Here is a 22354-nt window from a genome sequence, read left to right on the forward strand (position 1 = left end):
CTCATTTACCGCCTGGTGACGGCACCAGGCAGGCCAAACTCAAACCCACCAAAGCAGGTGGGATTTCTTTTCAAACAGCTCTTATACTAAAATGGCATTATAATAATTTTCCCAATTTCACAGTATTATAGCAACCACAGTGTAGAAATATATATATAAAATACAGGAAAAAAACACATTTTTGACTGCACTGGGCCTTTAAGTCTTTAAATATTTTTTGGCTATATAGGCAAAAAATTTACGTATATATATATCTCAACAGAACAGAATATATATCAACAGAACAGGAAAAAAAACACGACAAATCTTAGACTTGATGGTTCATGCCACTACGAAAACCCTGTTGAATCTGTCCCCTCAGTTGGTAGAGCATGGCATAAACCGTATGTACAGATGACTAAGTCGCTTTGGATAAAAGTGTCTACTAAATGGTATATATTATTTTTAATGCAGGATTGTGGGTTAATTACCCTTTGGGAAGCTGCTAGGTTGTCTGAGTGGTTGGGGAAGAGCTCCAGTGTTAGCTTGGGTTGTTTTAGTAAACTAGGCAGGAGGTCTGTGTGTGTGTCTGCCTCCACTGTAGAGTCACTGTGCACCGAGGAATCCTCTGTAAACACAAAAACAGCTATCAGCCACCCAGGGATGGGCAAAACTGTATCTTCACATAGGCTGCATTAAAAAGACATTACACAACAACAAAAACCATCAAAGTTTGTCAGATGTTTTACACTTCAAAAAGGATCTACCATTAACTTCTTTGGGATAGGGGGCAGTATTTTCACGTCCGTATAAAAAACGTACCCGATTTAATCTGGTTACTACTCCTGCCCAGAAACTAGAATATGCATATAATTAGTAGATTTGGATAGAAAACACTAAAGTTTCTAAAACTGTTTGAATGGTGTCTGTGAGTATAACAGAACTCATATGGCAGGCCAAAACCTGAGAAGATTCCATACAGGAAGTGCCCTGTCTGACAATTTGTTGTCCTTCTGTTGCATCTCTATCAAAAATACAGCATCTGTGCTGTAACGTGACACTTTCTAAGGCTCCCATTGGCTCTCTAAAGCCGCCAGAAAGTGGAATGGGGTGTCTGCTGTCTCTGGGCAAAGAACAGCAGCAGAATTTGTAAGTGGTCAGCCTGGGGACAGTGAGACTGGAGATGCGCGGTCACGAGACTACTCCATTTTTTTTCTTTCAGCCTTTGAATGAATACAACTTTGCCCTGTTGGAATATTATCGCTATTTTACAAGAAAAATAGCATAAAAATTGACTTTAAACAGCGTTTGACATGCTTCTAAGTACGGTAATGGAATAGTTTGACATTTTTTGTCACAAAATGCGCTCGCGCGTCACCCTTCGGATAGTGACCTGAACGCACGAACAAAACGGCGGTATTTGGATATAACTATGGATTATTTGGAACCAAAACAACATTTGTTGTTGAAGTAGAAGTCCTGGGAGTGCATTCTGACGAAGAACAGCAAAGGTAATCCAATTTTTCTAATAGTAATTCTGAGTTTAGTGAGCCCCAAACTTGGTGGGTGTCAAATTAGCTAGCCTGTGATGGCCGAGCTATGTACTCAGAATATTGCAAAATGTGCTTTCGCCGAAAAGCTATTTTAAAATCGGACATAGCGATTGCATAAAGGAGTTCTGTATCTCTAATTCTTAAAATAATTGTTATGTATTTTGTGAACGTTTATCATGAGTAATTTAGTAAATTCACCGGAAGTTTGAGGTGGGTATGCTAGTTCTGAACATCACATGCTAATCTAAAAAGCTGGTTTTTGATATAAATATGAACTTGATTGAACAAAACATGCATGTATTGTATAACATAATGTTCTAGGAGTGTCATCTGATGAAGATCATCAAAGGTTAGTGCTGCATTTAGCTGTGGTTTGGGTTTATGTGACATATGCTTGCTTGGAAAATGGCTGTGTGATTATTTGTGTCTATGTACTCTCCTAACATAATCTAATGTTTTGCTTTTGCTGTAAAGCCTTTTTGAAATCGGACAATGTGAGTTTTATCTTTAAAATGGTGTAAAATAGTTGATTGTTTGAGAAAATTGAATTGTGGTATTTTAGTTTGTTTTGTATTTCGCGCCGTGTGATGCCATTGGCTGTTGGCTAGGGGTTCCGCAGGCGAAACGGGGTTCCGCTAGCGGAACGTCTGTCCTCAACAGGTTAACATAAGACCACGTCCCAGGCCATCTGTTCTGCCACAATCCAAAATGAATGGAATAGGTAAGTGGACTCATCTTGACAGAGTACTTTCGAGGTCTGAAAACATCCGAGTCCCTTTAAGACAAAATAAAATTACAATTTAAATACAAAATACGAGCATTTGTAAATGCTGACCGGAGTCCGTCAGCGACGGAACGACAAAGGCGATCTCAGTCAGAGCGTCAGCGTAGTAGAGCACCTTCTTCTCCCCGTTGAATACAGAACCCCCAGTGTCCTCCGGTGTTGCTGCCTCCTCTATGGCGACAGAGAAAAATATGAAACATTACATATTTATCTCGTCTGAGATATAGAATTAGAATAAGAAAATGTGTAATATGGCCCGGGCAAACCAAGACATATTTTGGCTATCACCCTGGCTTTATGAAGCATTACCTATTCACCCTAACCAAGACATATTTTGGCTATCACCCTGGCTTTATGAAGCATTCCCTATTCACCCTGACCGAGACATAGAATTACAATAATAATCTTTATTATGCTGTATCTACAGCCTGAGTCAACCAAGACATCGCCCTGGCTTTAGCTCAGCAAGCTAACACCTTCAGTGGTGAATGTGTCACACTGACAATATATGCCCGGATCTTCATCTTTGAAACTTTTTCCTGAGACCCATGGACATGTTCTAGCTATCAGAGCTAATCCCATGGGGTGCACCAATAGCCTGGGTTCCATGTCGGTTATTAATACGACCCCTGGGTGGGTGGGCTCACCTATCTGTTGTGAGTCGTTGTCGCTGCTGCAGGAGTTAAGGGACCAGCTGGTGTCCAGGTGTCCGGTCCAGCCGGGGTGGCGGCCCACATCCACGGGCCAGCCCAGAGACAGCAGGAACTCCAGGAAGTGGGGCTGGACACTGGACGACGTCTCCACGTTCCTCAGGATCTACCAATTACAATGCATCATTCACACAGTGGATCAGGATCTACCAATCACAATGCATAGAGATCGAAATACAGTGTAAACTGCCATGAGAAAATTAATCAAAAGTAATAAGTTCTCACCTCATGGCTGGTTTTCTGTCCCGCCCTCACATAGAACACAAAGACAGTGTCAAAAGGTCGGCATGGCAACAGGTCCAAGTAGGCGATGTCATCAAAGAACCCTGGCATTGAGGACTCCAGTCCAATGAGGTGAGGGGGTAAACGGCTGTTGCCCGGTTCCTAAAGTAAGAGAGTCAGTACAACGTGAACAGGTCATGCTTTAGAGCTATGGCCCCTTTTCAATCAAACCCAGAAACTGGATTTTGCGACAGGTGAAGGCAAGACGGTAGCTGACAGAAGGCTAGGCAGAGAGACCAAACATTGAATTGAGGTAAATTATAACATTTTCCATAAACAACAGCGGCCAACCACTGACTAAATAGTGTCCCGAATAAATTACAAACTACAGTTCCCAACCACTGACATAAACTTCAGTTCTGAACACTATGAAACTACAATTCCAAACCTTCAGTGCCTCTAGAGATAGGAAGCCGAAGTGAGAGAGGAAGAGGCGGGCCGTCTGGAACTCCTGGGCGGGCGGAGGGGGTTTGCAGTCAGTCAGGGGGTCTGGGAATGACTTGGAACTCCAGACGTCCTCGCTGTGGCGCTCCAGGGAACACTCATACTCAATCTGCTTGGTCATCATGCTGCGCAGCCTATCATGCTGCATCTCCAGCTGAGAGGAGGACGGGCAAGGTCAAGTTTGTGTGACTGGAGGCAACTATAAGGATGCAAAGCACTCACCAGGGTTGGGTTAAATTGGATTTAAATTCAGGAAGTAAACTGAAATTCCTATAAAAAAAAATGTCTTAACTGAATTGTGACCCGATTCAGGAAACTAGGCGTATGTCGCAATTCACGACTTTACAGGAGCCGTTTTCTTTTTATCAAAATACGTTTTTAGCAGAAATGCCTTCTCGAACATGTGAACTTTGATGTGCCTTAATAACAAACTTGAATACCATCTGTAAATACGAATAAAATATTTTAAAAAGACAGCAACTTTCCCACTAGCCATGATTGGCTAAGGTAATGAGTGGGCTGGACATGCAGAGAGAGGAGAGAGGATTGATCTGCCATATAGAAGGGTTCTGTCTATTTGAGCTGGTCGGTCTGTGTTGGTAATCCTATCGAATGCAGCTTTTTTTATGTAGTGGAGTTGCATAAGTGTTGCTCTCCACTTTCTGGAGGATCAAGTTTTGAAATAAGTGGAATTAGAGTATGATAACGAAAGAGATGGAGAAAACACCTGTCTCCGGATTACATCTTCAAACTAAGGGCAGCTGTGGCATGGCGTTCGTGACAGGGAGATGCGTCCATCATGCATGATGATGTATACAGGTAAGATAGTCTAGCATTAGCTAGCTAATTACTTAGATATTACACATTTCTAATTTTGACAGGAAGTGGTTTTATTTCAAGCTAAAGTTTATTGTTAGCTAGCTAGCTAACGTTAGCTGGCTGGCTGCCTACCTGATGTTATTATTCATATCCCAGAGCCGTTTGCTTTTCTAGTTAGAGCCTAATGTTAGCTAGATAACATTCAACCTGGTTGGTTAGCTCCCAGCATATTCATGCAGGGTCGTAACAACATGATTTGCCACTGTGTTAATTGTTGTTTAACTAGCTAACGTTAGCTGTCTGGCTCGTTAGCTAACGTTACGTGATTTGTGTGATCTTACACGTCGTTTACCTAGCTAGGTTCATTGTTTACCTAGCTACATGTCTTAAGCTAAAGTGTACAACACCCGTTGAATATGTCTGGTGTCAGTAAACGTCCGCAAAAAAGCATAATGAAATTGTTGCCAGCAGAGCTGCTCAGGCTGTTTTCATATTATCCAGAGGTAAACAAATCATCGGCCAGAGCATCAAGTTTGAGCTCTGAATGAGATGGGTGGGGCTAAAGCTTAAGAGGGTGTGAACAATGCTGAATGGGTGTAGACAAAGAGCTCTTCACTAGATATCAAAACATTCAAAGGCCATTTTCTCAAAAGTGAGTTTACAAGTTCAGCAACTTTCAAAGCAGAATTACTTTCCCATTGTTCCTCAAAAATGCAGTGTATGATATACCATTTTGTAGCTCTGAGTCTCTACTTTTATCCAATGTAAAAAACACAATTTAAAATGCTGCTACATAAAACCGAATCCAGGTGGTGAGTCACAATTTAAATGAAATTGACCCCAATCCTGACACACACTCAAACCTCCCGTTGTATAAGGTTTGTAAATATATTAGTGTATGTACCTGAGACTGTACCCACCCTATAATCATAAACAATGTAAGTAAACCAAGTTCTGCCACAACCATACCTCTACCACAACCACTGCAATCAAGAACAGATCAATGTTAGTCTAAGGGCTCTATTAATATCTGAGTGGCATAATTATATCAAAACAGCACAGTGTTCTGGCTTTGATATAATAGAGCCCCCAGTAACCCAGATTAGATAGTTAGGGAGTAACATTGTGAGTATTCTCCATTTTCCACCCTTTCATCCCATCAGTGATCTGGTTAACCCTTGACCTGCGTCGGACTCCTGAAAAATGGGACAACTCACGTGTGGGTGATTATTCTTCAGTGTGTATGTCACACTCGCTTCATCCTGTCAGTTCATAGAAGACACTTGATTCCACAACAACAATATACCCAAATAATATTAAGTCTCCATAAAGCCTCCATAAACACCTTTTACTCTCTGTGCCAAAGTTTCTCTTAAAAAGTCATTCACTTTAGAAATAGTTTATATTGCACTACATTTTGGCACTGATAAGGACTGTGTTCGAATACACTCAACTACCCTCCTCTACTTGCATTCTTTCCTTCCTTCATGACCATGGATAGTTGAAAGAACTGGATAGGTGAAAGAACTCATATGAAAACCTATCAAGGTACTTTCAAATTGTTAGTCGTGAAGGAGAGGATAAGAAAAGTAGGATTATCAAGAGTTTTGACACTTGACCCTATGGTATCCTAACTATTGGGGTCGTGATGCGGTTCGGTCCCTCTCACCTCTTTGTTAACGATGTCGTCCAGGTCTGGGATGCTGACGTCGGCTTTGACCAGGGGGATCTTGTCCACCTCCTCAGGGAAGGGCCTCTGCTTGACGGTGTAGCGAATCCCCACGTCATTGTTAGGCGCTGGGCGGCCCTCAGGGACAAACACCTGCTGTAGGAGAGCAAGGAATTATTATATACAGTTGTGTTTAGTATTAATAACAGTGGTGTATTCTTTACTGTTTAGTATTAACTGCTGGAGTAAACAGTTACCACAAAACTCACACTTAAATAATCCCTTTTACACACACACACACACACACACACCTCAGCAAAAAAAGAAACGTCCCTTTTTCAGGATCCTGTCTTTCAAAGATAATTCATAAAAATCAAAATAACTTCACATATCTTCATTGTAAAGGGTTTAAACACTGTTTCCCATGCTAAACAATTAACGAACATGCAACTGTGGAACGGTTGTTAAGACACTAACAGCTTACAGACGGTAGGCAAATAAGGTCACAGTTATGAAAACTTAGGACACTAAAGAGGCCTTTCTACTGACTCTGAAAAACACCAAAAATAAGATGCCCAGTGTCCCTGCTCATCTGCGTGAATGTGCCTTAGGCATGCTGCAAGGAGGCATGAGGACTGCAGATGTGGCCAGGGCAATAAATTGCAATGTCCGTACTGTGAGACGCCTAAGACAGCGCTACAGGGAGACAGGACGGACAGCTGATTGTCCTCACAGGATCGGTACAGACGAACATCACACCTGCGGGACAGGTACAGGATGGCAACAACAACTGCCCGAGTTACACCAGGAACGCACAATCCCTCCATCAGTGCTCAGACTGTCCGCATTAGGCTGAGAGAGGCTGGACTAAGGGCTTATAGGCCTGTTGTAAGGCAGGTCCTCACCAGACATCACCGGCAACAACGTCGCTGGACCAGACAGGACTGGCAAAAAGTGCTCTTCACTGACGAGTCGCTGTTTTGACTCATCAGGGGTGATGGTCGGATTAGCGTTTATCGTCAAAGGAATGAGCGTTACACCGAGGCCTGTACTCTGGACCGGGATCGATTTGGAGGTGGATGGTCCGTCATGGTCTGGGGCAGTGTGTCACAGCATCATTGGACTGAGCTTGTTGTCATTGCAGGCAATCTCAACGCTGTGCGTTACAGGGAAGACATCCTCCTCCCTCATGTGGTACCCTTCCATCCAGACATTCATCCAGACATGACTCTCCAGCATGACAACGCTACCAGCCATACTGCTCGTTCTGTGCGTGATTTCCTGCAAGACAGGAATGTCAGTGTTCTGCCATGGCCAGCGAAGAGCCCGGATCTCAATCCCATTGAGCATGTCTGGGACCTGTTGGATCGGAGGGTGAGGGCTAGGGCCATTCCCCCCAGAAATGTCTGGGAACTTGCAAGTGCCTTGATGGAAGAGTGAGGTAACATCTCACAGCAAGAACTGGCAAATCTGGTGCAGTCCATGAGGAAGAGATGCAACGCAGTACTTAATGAACCTGGTGGCCACACCAGATACTAACTGTTACTTTTGATTTTGACCCCCCCTTTGTTCAGGGATACATTATTCAATTTCTGTTAGTCACATGTCTGTGGAACTTGGTCAGTTTATGTCTCAGTTGTTGAATCTTGTTATGTTCATACAAATAATTACACATGTTAAGTTTCCTGAAAATAAACGCAGTTGACAGTGAGAGGACATTTCTTTTTTTGCTGAGATGTGAGATATATATATATATATATATATATATATACACATACATACACACACACACACACACACAAAGTGGCTTGGAAAGTATGTACCCCCTTGGCATTTTTCCTATTTTGTTGCCTTACAACCTGGAATAAAAAAAAATTGGGGGGGGGGGGGTTGTATCATTTGATTGACACAACATGTGTAAACATTTGAAGATGAAGATTTGAACTTTAATAATTGAAAATATTTTTTTATTGTGAAAAACAAGAAATAAGACAAAAAAACAGAAAACTTGAGCGCCCCCCAACATCAAAACTTTGTAGAGCCGCTTTTTGCAGCAATTACAGCTGCAAGTCTCTTGGGGTATGTCTCTATAAGCTTGGCACATCTAGCCACTAGGATTTTTGCCCATTCTTCAAGGCAAAACTGCTCCAGCTCCTTCAAGTTGGATGGGTTCCGCTGGTGTACAGCAATATTTAAGTTATACCACAGATTCTCAATTGGATTGAGGTCTGGGCTTTGACTAGGCCATTCCAAGACATTTAAATGTTTCCCGTTAAACCACTCGAGTGCTGCTTTAGCAGTATGCTTAGGGTCATTGTCCTGCTGGAATGTGAATCTCTGTCCCAGTCTCAAATCTCTGGAAGACTGAAACAGGTTTCCTTCAAGAATTTCCCTGTATTTAGCACCATCCATCACTCCTTCAATTCTGACCAGTTTCCCAGTCCCTGCTGATGAAAAACATCCCCACAGCATGATGCTGCCACCACCATGCTTCACTGTGGGGATGTTGTTCTCGGGATGATGAGAGGTGTTGGGTTTGTGCCAGACATAGTGTTTTTTTTGATGGCCAAAAAGCTCAATTTTAGTCTCATCTGACCAGAGTACCTTTTTCCATACGTTTGGAGAGTCTCCCACATGCCTTTTGGCAAACACCAAATGTGTTTGCTTATTTTTTTCTTTAAGCAATGGCTTTTTTCTGGACACTCTTCCGTAAAGCCCAGCTCTGTGGAGTGTATGGCTTAAAGTGGTCCTATGGACAGATACTCCAATCTCCGCTGTGGAGCTTTGCAGCTCCTTCAGGGTTATCTTTAGTCTCTTTGTTGCCTCTCTGATTAATGCCCTCCTTATTTAGGGGCTTCATAGCAAAGGGGGTGAATACATATGCACGCACCACTTCCATTAAAAAAAAAAAAATTTAAACAAGTAATTATTTTCATTTCACTTCACCAATTTGGACTATTTTGTGTATGTCTGTTACATGAAATCCAAATAAAAATCAATTTCAATTACAGGATGTAATGCAACAAAATAGGAAAAATGCCAAGGGGGATGAATACTTTTGCAAGGCACTGTGTGTCTCTGTGTGTGTGTGTGTGTGTGTGTGTGTGTGTGTGTGTGTGTGTGTATGTATGTATGTATATATATATATATAAATAAAATTAGTTAGGCTGTCTTGTACACATTCACAGTGTGCAGTCTATAGACAAAAAAAAGCAGATAAGAGTTAGTAAAAAAAAAAAAGATTAAAAAAAGGAGAGTAGTCTCTAATCTTGACAGCTTCAGATGGTGCCTGCTCTTGGTGAAGGCCTCAATTCTGCTGTTGGATGGTGGTGCTGGAGTTGGCTCCATTAGTGGTGCAGGAGTTGCTCTATTAGTTTAGTATGCTAGCAGTTCTATTGCTAACATTTCCCTATTTGAATAGATGACCGCCGCCTTACATAATAATACTCGTGTGCAAGAGATCCTCCAATACTGTTACTGAGCTGAGCCGTACTGAAACAATATCAGCGCCAGCACAGTACGGAGTGAGTGTGTCTAACTGGCAGACCAAGGTGGCCAACTCCTCTCACCCTCTGGTTGGCCCGTGCTCCTCTGGGCTGGTGGAAGAGTTGCATAGTCCAAGCATGTCGGCCGGCCATGCCCCGGATCAGGACCGTCACTGACGGGCTGGGGTCTGAGAAGACAGCAGAAGCAGTTACACCGGGCTCCCAGTGAAAGTGGAAACCAACTACTAGTTCGAGCCAAAATAGCCTCCTGACTAGCCACCTGCCACTGAGATGCCTACTCGCTGTCATAAGACACTATCCTATTTGCATTTATGAATCAGTCTCAGTACTTAACTGTTCACTTTACAAGATGAGTCCAATTGAGCAACACAAACATCAAATACAACAATATTACAACCTGTAAATAAATATAAAGAACAACAACAATCATCAATACCATAAAGGACAACGTTACTAAAGCAATAATACATGAGGGGGGTGACTTATTGTGGTTATAAACAAGGCTGCGCTGCAGTCTTCGCCTCGTACCGTCTACCACCACAGCCGTGCTAGTACCACAGTAAATCATAACCCAAGTGAATTATTGCTTTAGAAAATGGTTTTACACGCCCCACACTCACTCTGCTCATTGCCCAGTGGCTGCTCCAGCATGGCCAGGATGACTGAGTTGTCCAGGACAAAGTAGCGGAAGTTGCTGGGCCCAGTGGCGCTGAGCCGGGCGTAGCGGATCAGAGTGTCCTCGTTTAGCAGGCTGCAGGTAGAGGCTGGGCCGCTTGGTGATGGGAAGGCCCCCAGGACCTGCATAATACTGGACAACAACAAGAGAGGGAGGGGAGGGACAGATACAGACAGTGGTTTCAAAGAGTCTAGACTGATCCCCAGATGGGACCAACAAACATTAGTCATTTGTTTTATTAGTTATTAATGGACCATGTGTACTTCTGAGCATAAACGCAGTCGTTTCTTTTAGAGCACACTGTAGCAAAACCTTTTGAAACAGAGAACAAAAATCAGCATTTTTTATTGGACAAGTCTGGGTAGTCCCACACTGTATCAACCAGTTTCCTTCCAGTTGGTGTCTAATGAACACAACCAAGGTGTTTAGTGTATTGTGCTGGATTTAGAGCCTCACCAGGAAAGGGTGGCCTCTGCTGCATCCTTGACCCTCATGGAGGCGGGGTTGTGCTCCTTCTCTCCCTTGTGTCTCACCTCCTGCTCCTGTTTGGACTTGCTGCCTGAGATACCCAGCTCTACAATCTCCAATACCTCCATCAGACAGTCCTGACGGAGAGGCACGTCAAACACAGGCATCACGCTACACATATTTAACTCCACATAAACCTTTCAATGGTAGTGTGTGGTCACTTAGAAATGTCCTTGTTTTTGAAAGAAAAGCACATTCTTTGTCCATTAAAATAACATCAAAATGATCAGAAATACAGTGTAGACATTTTTAATGTTGTAAATGACTATTTTAGCTGGAAACGGCAGATATTTAATGGAACTCCTGTGTTCCAATGGCACGTTGTTAGCTAATCCAAGTTTATCATTTTAAAAGGCTAATTGATCATTAGAAAACCCTTTTGCAATTATGTTAGCACAGCTGAAAACTGTTGTTCTATTCAAAGAGGCAATAAAACTGGCCTTCTTTAGACTAGTTGAGTATCTGGAGCATCAGCATTTGTAGGTTTGATTACAGACTCAAAATGGCCAGAAACAAAATAACTTCCTTCTGAAACTTGTCAGTCTATTCTTGTTCTGAGAAATGAAGGCTATTCCATGCCAGAAATTGCCAAGAAACTGAAGATCTCGTACAACGCTGTGTACAACTCCCTTCACAGAACAACACAAACTGTCTCTAACCAGAATAGAAAGAGGAGTGGGAGGACCCAGTGCACAACTGACCAAGAGGACAAGTGCATTAGAGGGTCTTGTTTGAGAAACAGACACCTCACAAGTCCTCAATCGGCAGCTTCATTAAATAGTACCCACAAAACACCAGTCTCAACATCAACAGTGAAGAGGCAACTCCAGGATGCTGGCCTTCTAAACAGAGTTGCAAAGAAAAAAGAAAAAGCCATATCACACACTGACCAATAAAAATAAAAGATTAAAGATGGGTAAAAGAACAGAGACACTGGACAGAGGAAGATTGGAAAAAAGTGTTACGGACAGACAAATCTAAGTTTGAGGTGTTCGGATCACAAAGAACAACATTAGTGAGACGCAGAAATGTCAAGCATGGTGGAGGCAATGTGATGGTCTGGGGGTGCTTTGGTGATGTTAAAGTGGGAGATTTGTACAGGGTAAAAGGGATCTTGAAGAAGGAAGGCTATCACTTCATTTTGCAACGCCATGCCATACCCTGTGGACAGCACTTAATTGGAGCCAATTTCCTCATACAACAGGACAATGACCCAAAGCACAGCTCCAAACTACGCAATAACTATTTAGGGAAGAAGCAGTCAGCTGGTATTCTGTCTATAATGGAGTGCCCATCAAGCCAATCCAACTTGTGCGAGGTGCTTCAGGAAGCATGGGGTGAAATCTCTTCAGATTACCTCAACAAATTGAAAACTAGAATGCCAAAAGGTCTGCAAGGCTGGAATTGTTGCAAATGGATGATTCTTCGACAAAAGCAAAGTTTGAAGGACACTATTATTTCAATAAAAAAATCATTATTTATAACCTAACCCTGTATTTCCTTTTCAACTAATTTCATGTATGTTTTCATGGAAAACAAGAACATTTCTAAGTGACCCCAAACTTTTGAACGGTAGTGTATACAAAAACTTAGTCTACTCTAAAATCCACTTTAACACAAAGCATATTGCCATTTGGCACATTGCTGTTGAATAAAACACAATGTATTAGTATAGACCTACTGCCAAAGCCCTTTTACTGGGTAAAAGTTTAGTTATGACACATTTTTCCATCTTAGTCATTTAGCAGAACCTCCCACTAGGTTAAGCAGGGGGAAAACAACCACATATCTCAGTTATTGCAAGTGTTATACTTATGATATGGTGGGTAGTTTAGTGTTAGCACAGTTAGGCAACACACTACCAGGATACACTTACTCACACCATACCCAGGTGGCAGCACCAACCGGGTCAGTGGTGGGTGTTCAGCCTTATTAAGCCCACAGGTGGAGGCAATGTGGAGATGATTAGTGTGCAAGCTTGCAGAGCCAGGAGGCTGCAGTTTTTTATTTTCTTGCTGGCCATGTGGCCTTTGGTTTTGGGTTGAATCCTTAGTTTTGGACATGTCCTTTTTAGTATACAGTTGAAGTCAGAAGTTTACATACACCTTAGCCAAATACATTTAAACTCAGTTTTTCACAATTCCTGACATTTAATCCTAGTAAAAATTCCCTGTCTTAGGTCAGTTAGGATCACCACTTTATTTTAAGAATGTGAAATGTCAGAATAATAGTAGAGAATTATTTCTTTCAGCTTTTATTTCTTTCATCACATTCCCAGTGGGTCAGAAGTTTACATACGCTCAATTAGTATTTGGTAGTATTGCCTTTAAATTGTTTAACTTGGGTCAAACGTTTTGGGTAGCCTTCCACAAGCTTCTCACAATAAGTTGGGTGAATTTTGGTCCATTCCTCCTGACAGAACGGGCGTAACTGAGTCAGGTTGTAGGCTCAGTTACGCCAGCTGTGTGTTCCCTGTGGCTCAGTTGGTAGAGCATGGTGTTTGCAACGCCAGCATGGTGTGTGCAACGCCAGGGTTGTGGGTTCGATTCCCACAGGGGGCCAGTACAAAATAATGCATGAAATGAAATGTATGTATTCACTACTGTAAGTCGCTCTGGACAAGAGTGTCTGCTAAATGACTAAAATGTAAATGTAAATGTAGGCCTCCTTGCTCGCACACGCTTTTTCAGTTCTGCCAACAAATTTTCTATAGGATTGAGGTCAGGGCTTTGTGATGGCCAATCCAATACCTTGACTTTGTTGTCCTTAAGCCATTTTGCCACAACTTTGGAAGTATGCTTGTCCATTTGGAAGACCCATTTGCGACCAAGCTTTAACTTCCTGACTGAGGTCTTGAGATGTTGCTTCAATATATCCACATCCTTTCCCTTCCTCATGATGCCATCTGTTTTGTGAAGTGCACCAGTCCCTCCTGCAGCAAAGCACCCCCACAACATGATGCTGCCACTCCCATGCTTCACGGTTGGGATGGTGTTCTTCGGCTTGCAAGCCGCCCCCTTTTTCCTCCAAACATAACGATGGTCATTATGGCCAAACAGTTCTATTTTTGTTTCATTAGACCAGAGGACATTTCTCCAAAAAGTACTATCTTTGTCCCCATGTGCAGTTTCAAACCGTAGTCTGGCTTTTTTATGGCAGTTTTGGAGCAGTGGCTTCTTCCTTGCTGAGCGGCCTTTCAGGTTATGTCGATATAGGACTCGTTTTACTGTGGATATAGATACTTTTGTACCTGTTTCCTCTAGCATCTTCACAAGGTCCTTTGCTGTTGTTCTGGGATTGCTTTGCACTTTTCTGCACCAAAGTACGTTCATCTCTAGGAGACAGAACGCGTCTCCTTCCTGAGGGGTATGATGGCTGCGTCGTCCCATGGTGTTTATACTTGCGTACTATTGTTTGTACAGATGAACGTGGTACCTTCAGGTGTTTGAAAATTGCTCCCAAGGATGAACAAGACTTGTGGAGGTCTACAATTTGTTTTCTGAGGTCTTGGCTGATTTCTTTGATTTTCCCATGATGTCAAGCAAAGAGGCACTGAGTTTGAAGGTAGGCCTTGAAATACATCCACAGATACACCTCCAATTGACTCAAATGATGTCAATTAGCATATCAGAAGCTTCTAAAGCCATTACATTTTTTCTGGAATTTTCCAAGCTATTTAAAGGCACAGTCAACTTAGTGTATGTAAACTTCTGACCCACTGGAATTGTGATATAGTGAATTATAAGTGAAATAATCTGGCTGTAAACAATTGTTGGAAGAATTACTTTGTCATGCACAAACTAGATGTCCTAACAGACTTGCCAAAACTATAGTTTGTTAACAAGAAATTTGTGGAGTGGTTGAAAAACGAGTTTTAATGACTCCAACCTAAGTGTATGTAAACTTCCGACTTTAACTGTATGTGTATATCGGTCACCATTTTGAACAAATAATAATAGGCTTGGGCTAGGTGGCTCTGGACCTGAGGTAAGGTTGCAGTCTCCTGGGCATATACATACAACACAATCCTCATACACTGATTTCTCACATACACACCTTAAATCAGGTTACAGATCCCTAGAATTAGCGAGGGCATCAATATTAGTAAGCTACTTGTTAGTTTCATAACACAAGGAAACCCTCTTTTAAAATAGCTGCTATCAGCAGAATCAGTGCCAGGAAGAAAACATGTGCAGGTGTGAACACAAGAAAAGACGAGGACTTTTCCCCACCCTATTGTCCAGACAGCATATGGCCATGTGCTAAATCATTTTACTTTTACAATCTGGTTTGGAATCCAGTCTAGACTGAGGTGACCGACCTTCTCATCCAGCATGTCTGGGTGCTCAGTCAGCCACACACACAGACACTGGAAGGCTGCTACGATCATGGAGTGGAGGTCTCTGGAGTGAAGGGGGGCCGGCCGGCTGCATTGGTACACGATGTAACCACACACTGAGCTGACAGCACGCTTACGGTCCGCAGAGTCCACACACGCCTTCACCTGAGGACACAGAGCCAAAAACACACTTTAGATATGTATGTACAGTGGTTGGGTGGATGCTAAGCCTTAATACACTCCTTTTCAATGTGTTATCTTTTTATTAAGGGTTATCCCTTGCAGAAGAGTGTTTTACAGCTGGGTGGAAGTTGGGTAGTGGCTGGGTCTGGTGGACTGGTGTTAAGTCTCAGCATGTGCAGTGGTGATAATAACAATATAATGGATTTATACGTAATGAAGGTAGGTTGTATGTTGGGGTGAAGTTAGGGCCGGTGTATGTTAAGTCATGTTAAATCTGGGATGTCTTTGGGTACTTAGGTTAGAGATGGGGTGGGAAAGAAAAGGGAAAGGGGATGGGGTGGGAAAGGAAAGTTGGAGTATACTGAAGTTCAGTACACTCCAACTTCATCTCGAAGTAAAGTCTAGCTTGTGTTAGGATAGTGTACAGTAGTTAGGTGTAGTGTAGTTGGGTCTAGTTTAGTGTAGTTGGGTCTAGTTTAGTGTAGTTGGGTCTAGTTTAGTGTAGTTGGGTCTAGTTTAGTGTAGGTTGGGTCTAGTTTAGTGTAGTTGGGTCTAGTTTAGTGTAGTTGGGTCTAGCATGCGTTATTGTGGTGTCACCTTGGCCAGGCCAGCCAGCAACTCCAGGGCGGCCAATGAGATGCTCATGTCGGACCTCCACTGGGAGTTGAGCCTCTGGGTGACCAGGTGTATGCTGCGCACCAGGAGGCCCGCCGCAGTATCTGTAAAAGCTAGAGGATGTAAACCCCGAAACACCACCACCACAGATGGACCACCCCATTACACATTATCTGAATAATGACCTCAATAAGATCTGATCATGTGGCAGCCTGCCATAACACAGCACACAGAAGATACACTAATCATATGAAATATCAGATGCAGTGTGAAACTGAAAGTAAGCGTTAAACTCAACAGGTGAAAACAGAATTCACACAGTAGGAAAAAAATACATGTATTTTTAAGAGAACTTTATCACTCTCTTAGCACATGTAGTCATATCAAATATAGTGTTGAGGGATAGTCTTTTCCAGTTCAAGACCAGTAGCACAGCATCACAGCAAACAAGTGTAGTACTTGCATCACATACAGATCATTTTTACCCAGCGCTTTTTAACTCTGTATATCACTTTCACCACGTTGGCTATGGACAAATACAGTGTTGTTAATTGAGACAGTTGCATTTCTAGAACATTGACCAGGTGTCAGTACTTGTGAATGGAAACAGCAACGACATTCAACATCTGAGTGAAATGAATAGGCTAAATAAAATGATTGTAGTAATGGCTATCGTGCTAAACAATACATAGCATGCCTAGTCTGATCTTGACGCAGCCTGCGTGTGAAAATGGCTATTGGTTACAATCGGTTATCATAGTAACAGTAGATATAGCAATTGTGCTATCGCTAGCTAGTTAGCATGTAGTAAGTCCTTATTGTAGTCTGTGACGTGGCTACAATCAGTTATCATAGTAATGGTTATCGTACTCAAGCTAGCTAGTTATAATTTAAATGGTCTAGCTTTACCGTAGTCCCGGAGTAGCGCCTGGGCCGGGCGCTCTGAGTCTGGGCTGGTGGCCTCAGTGCCAGTGCTGCCCCCGCTAGTAAAGCTGAAGCTACTGCTGGTGCGGCTGTGGCCCCTCAGACCCGCGTGGCTCCCATCCACACTGCCCTGGTACCATACAAACACAGGGAGACAGAGCGCATTAGCAAAGCCTCCAAATTCAACTCCATTGAGCCATTTGTTTATTTGAGTCAACGACGGTAGTTCGGTTTATATCAACACCGACAGAAATCCTAAAGGCCTTACCGTTTCAGTTTGTGCACCTATGGACTCCAACAGTGCAGAGTCTTGAACAATATTAAGCATTGCACCTGAAAGGATGAAAATGTAGATTTAATACATGTAAGGGACACAAAAAAAAGACAAGAGAGCGAGAGAGGAAGAGAGAGAGAATGGTACCGAGTGGCAGACCTAGGATGAGCTGGGTGTTGTTGGGGTCCGTCTCTGTCTGCAGGGCTCCGATGAGGACGTTGACCAGACGTAGCCTCAGGGACAGGAAGGAAAGGGACTGGTCGTGGGGCGCCCCATCATCATCACTGAACTTCCCCTCCAGAAGAACCTACACATCAATCAAATCAGTCAATCTATTGATCGCCCTACCCACAACACAAAATCAAGCCAGCATAACTACAACTGAAGTTAACAGAACTGGTGTCATCAGAACTGGTATACATAATATTTAACTGGGCAAGTCAGTTAAGAACAAATTCTTATTTGGTTACTGGCCCAACGCTCTAACCACTAGGCTACCTGCCGCCCGGTTATCACTCTTATCAAGGTGTATTGGGAAATAATATATATTAAAAAGCATGTTTACGAGACTAGATGATGTAATGTAGTCACCAGACATGAAGCCAAGGTTGTAACAACGCAACATTTTCCATACCTCGGATTTGACGTTGCCAAAGTGGTGTGGGAGCGGCAGCATGGCCAGTAGGATGTGGATGGAAGCTCTCCTCAGGTCAGTGGGGTTCACGTACAGCTTGAACTTAGACAGCTCCCTGTAGCAGAGGGGGACAGTATCCTATAATTAGAATTTCTGGAGCATAGAAATGATCTGAATTGTATTGCTATGGTTGCTCAAGGAATTCTCATTAAATGGCATTAGCTAACATTACAGATATTATTAGCCCCTGGACAACAGATGGTCACAGCACCAGAATGGTCTGGTTTTTCGTCATTGTACCCCAATCATTAAACAGCTAAATTGTTTATTCATGTGTGATTATAATTTTTTTTAAATCTGCATTTTTTTAGGAAAAGCGTTTAAGTAAGCATTTCTCTGTACTGTTTACATCTGCTGTATCTTGTTCATGTGACAAATAAATTGAGATTTTATTTAAAATATACTATTGGGTCTTTTTCAATAGTGTCCATTTTCAACATCAAGCCTGGTTCACGTTTGGTAGTTTTAGAGGATTGTACATAATATATATATATATATTTTGTATGGTCACCTGTCTGGCAGAATGGTCTCCAGAGCTGAGATGAAGTAGGGGACCACCACGTTGACGCCCTTCAGGTCGGAGCAGAACAGAGAGGAGGAGTTGAGGATGATGCTGGAAAGCACGGGCCTGCAGATGAAGTCAGAGATCTGGAGGCCCTGGATCAGAACCATGTAGAACCTGCGGGGGAAAAGACAGACGTTTCTTCAGATCAAAATAGGAACCATAGCGATTGAACTTGCAGCGGGTGAAAATATTCATTCAGGTAGCTATATCAGGAGCCTGACAGATTCAAGACTAACACAATTAGCGAATAATTGAAGGCTAACACAAACGCAGAGTTAAGATACCGCCACACGTAGGCCCACATACAGCAGCGCTGCATGCTAGCACGCTAGGATGAAACTGCCGTTTTACCTGGACAGGTAGACTGGGAGAATGTCCTCTCCAGTCTTCTTACTGCAGAAGATGCGGCAGAGGGTGCCGCAGGCCTCGGCACGGCCCGCCTCGTAGCTCTCGGGGAACTCGTTGGTGTCGAACATGGGGTTTGACACCATGGAGTCGGTGGACATCTGGGATCCCTTCCTTCTCAGCTCCAGACCCACCTGAGTGGCTATAGCTGTGGAGGGGACAGAAGGAGACACGGGAGTGAAAGGAGCCCGGAATGGGACATTCTCAAACGTGAACTCGTGAAAACAGATAGAAACACACCAAATAGAAACGAAGACAAACACACGTACAACACATTGAAAAGTAACCAAACACACATACACATTAAAAAGTACACAAACTGAGGTAAATACTGTACACACAAACTGTGCAGACACAAAATGAGACAAGGAAAACAAACCTAAATGGCTACAAAACGCACAGACTCACACACACATTAACACATACGTACGTAAATCAGCAGGCGCACAAAGAGGGACGGCTGACACAGAGTTTGCCATAAAAAGTGTTGTCTTTATCATGGGCTAAGTGAATTGAATTAAGGTTTGAAACTTTTACGTGAACATCTTTTCCCAACACAAGTTGCGAGAAGACGTCGGCGCAAAATCTCTGTCAGCTCAGCTCCCTTGTACTTGCATTATGACGTCACTCAAGGTACAGACATTTACTTCATGCATTGAGGCACCAAACCAAAATTCTATAAATGTATAAGTGAACTGACAACACGAGGGGAAACAATAGGAGAACAATGCGCTGAATTCAGGGCAAACCAAAAAGCGTTAGTGGCACGATAGATAAAAAGGTCAATGGAATATGGTGGTGTGGTCACAAACTGGCAACGCTATGTCGGGACAGTGGCGAGGCTGTGTGCTCCCATTCCATTTCCAACCCGCAGAACATTGAGAGAACATTGACGCAACGCTCAAATGACAGTGGTGGGGGTAAAAGGTAACGATGATGGGCGATGATGACCATGGAGAAATGAAACCAAAGCAGGATTCAAAGAACTGACTGCGAGTCAAGAGAAAAGCCGCAGCTCCTACTTACAAGATTTATAAGAAAGGAGAATTTGGATAAAAGAGGCTGCAAGATAACAGAAATAGTGGAGACAAATCAAAGCATATCAATATTTTCTCAATTCATTCTAAAATGCATGAATTGTGTTTTTCCTCCTCAATGGATGACCTTTCACCCTGAAACTGTTGAAACATCAGACATGGTAGACACGAGTCAGCATGCAGGACAGACACAAGCACCAAAACACGAGATAAGAGACAGTCCTGGACATCATGATCCTTTTCTACCTTTTTATATGTGCTTAATCAGTGTTCCTCAATCCTGTTCTTGAAGAACCGCAGTATTGCAGGTCTTTCTCCCAGCTTTGTGCCATCACACCTGGGTCGTATTCATTTGGCACCAAACGGAAGAAAATGGACTGAAACAGGGACTGACTACCCGAACTTGTCCAATAAGAAACACCCATTTTCATTTTTAGTTGCAAAACATTTTGCGACTGTGAGCCCTAATGAATACCACCCTTAGATCTCTTCTTGCCCTTGGTGAGCCGAATCAGGCAGATCACTGCTTATGGCTCTCCAGGAGCAGGATTGACGATCAACCCTACAATAGTGCCGTCATCTCCTACAATCATAAGGCACAAGACGGAACTACACAGAGACATGCAGAAGTTCATTGTGTTTATCTGACTGTATAAATTCAATATTGTGACCACTGCAATAAAACGCTGCAGATAGAGACATTGGGTGTACTGACTGGGGAAATGCGCATCCTACAGTGTTCTGTGGAGTGGAATGTCAATTAGACTAACTGATATCAGAGTGGTCTCCACACAGTGCTTTAGCAGATGTGAAAAGTAGTGAGAGAAAAAAGAAAAACCACAGTCTTCTGACCCCAGCCCACAACACACACAAGTCCAACCCTTAACCAAACACAAAGACATGCATCAAACCCAACCCCCCCCCCCCCACACACACACACACACACACACACACACACACACACACACACACACACACACACACACACACACACGGTAGAAGCTTGTCCATCCAGTCAGGCAGGCAATCAGTCAGTCAGATCAGTCATTGCTTACCAGTCATGCTGGGATCTCGGCTCAGGCCGCTGTGGAGCTTGCAGTGCACCAGCGCCGCGTCAAACAGCCACTGACCGAAGAGGTTGAGGATGCTGTTGACCTTAGGCCTGGCGGGGGCGGGTAGCGGCTGCATCTCCCAACTGCTCTGGGTGGGGCTGGCCAGCATGGTGGGTGACGACGACAGCTGCTGGGACGCGGACACTTTGGCCGGCTGGGCTGCACTGCCCTGTATGGGGGGGTAGTCTGAGTTAGAGCACAGGCATTCAAATCCGGGCCGCTAACAATTTTTAATTTCAAATACTTTAGCGCCACTGCATTGAGCTTGCTCTGGCGCGATTGAACCAATGGAGTAGTAAACCCCACCCTGTCCGGCACTCCAGACAAGCGAGATTGAACACTCAAAGTACTTGAAAGAAAACAAATTCTGTTTGAAACCAGGTCTGCACAGAACACAGGCCAAGACGACATACGCACATGATTTGTAGGCTATACAGTTGGCTTACCGTTAAACTCTTGCTGGCGGTTTTGGTGACCACGGTGTGTCGCTGCTTGCGGCTGTGTGGGGGCGTGGTGTTGTTGGAGGAGGGCGGGGACATGCTCAGTCTGTTGACCGGTGTGGGCGGGGCACTGTCGACCCTGGGCCGTGATATGCCTGCGGAGGAGAAGGGGGCAGGTCCCAAAAACAAGACACACCCAATAGTCAGAATAACCAATGGCTGTGGCGTGTCCTGCCTCTATTACAGTGGAAAAACAAAATTAAAACAAAGCCATAGATTGATGTCATACCTTGTCCATAGACATCTTATAGGGTAAGGAACACAATATATCATTGTGTAATTTGGGTGGACTATCCCTTTAAGGCACAAATGTACACTTTTTTCAGTTCAAACAGCTGACAAATACTGTATGCAAACAACTTCAGACCAGGGTTGGGGTCAAATCCATTTCAGGGAGTAAACTGAATTCCAATTACAACTTTCCTGCCTTTTAATAAGGAAAAAAAAAGTGGAATTGGAATTTGTTAACTTCCTGAATTGACCCCAACGCAGATTCAGACTATTGAGGTGCACCGTGTTGCACCACCACTTGACCCTGAGTGACGGAAGTCGTCTTCTCACCCAGGAAGGCGTCCACCAGGCAGCTGACCCCCCGCATGGCCCTGAAGAAGATCTGGGGAAGCTGCTTGAGGCAAGGGTGTAGCACTACCTCATGTGGGATGCCACTCGAGTTGAGGAACTGCTCCTGGAACTTGGGCGTGGTGCTCACCAACGTCGGGTTGCTCAGATCCACGGGGTTGCTGCGGAAACCACAAG

General features: G+C 43.5%; 1 protein-coding gene across 3 annotated transcripts in view; it reads right to left on the reverse strand.

Annotated features, from left to right (window-relative positions):
* LOC115166078 (ral GTPase-activating protein subunit beta) overlaps nt 1-22354 on the reverse strand; it is a 37715-nt gene that overhangs the window by 4460 nt on the left and 10901 nt on the right. For 2 of the 3 annotated variants that reach the window (XM_029719739.1, XM_029719740.1), the window contains exons 7-27: nt 22160-22338; nt 21545-21693; nt 21042-21267; nt 18896-19097; nt 18491-18658; nt 17920-18034; nt 17445-17592; nt 17280-17344; nt 16997-17141; nt 16070-16200; nt 15272-15454; nt 10879-11027; nt 10367-10554; nt 9810-9913; nt 6241-6396; nt 5789-5833; nt 3697-3906; nt 3252-3410; nt 2964-3132; nt 2368-2487; nt 471-607 (exon numbers count right to left, since the gene is read on the reverse strand). In XM_029719739.1, coding sequence (XP_029575599.1) covers nt 471-607; nt 2368-2487; nt 2964-3132; nt 3252-3410; nt 3697-3906; nt 5789-5833; nt 6241-6396; nt 9810-9913; nt 10367-10554; nt 10879-11027; nt 15272-15454; nt 16070-16200; nt 16997-17141; nt 17280-17344; nt 17445-17592; nt 17920-18034; nt 18491-18658; nt 18896-19097; nt 21042-21267; nt 21545-21693; nt 22160-22338 — 3148 coding nt within the window. The remainder of the gene's footprint in view (nt 1-470; nt 608-2367; nt 2488-2963; nt 3133-3251; nt 3411-3696; nt 3907-5788; nt 5834-6240; nt 6397-9809; nt 9914-10366; nt 10555-10878; nt 11028-15271; nt 15455-16069; nt 16201-16996; nt 17142-17279; nt 17345-17444; nt 17593-17919; nt 18035-18490; nt 18659-18895; nt 19098-21041; nt 21268-21544; nt 21694-22159; nt 22339-22354) is intronic. The other variant, XM_029719741.1, reaches the window with a different exon arrangement.

Source organism: Salmo trutta, chromosome 28 (assembly GCF_901001165.1).
Source record: "Salmo trutta chromosome 28, fSalTru1.1, whole genome shotgun sequence".
In the NCBI taxonomy this organism is placed as follows: Eukaryota; Metazoa; Chordata; class Actinopteri; order Salmoniformes; family Salmonidae; genus Salmo; species Salmo trutta.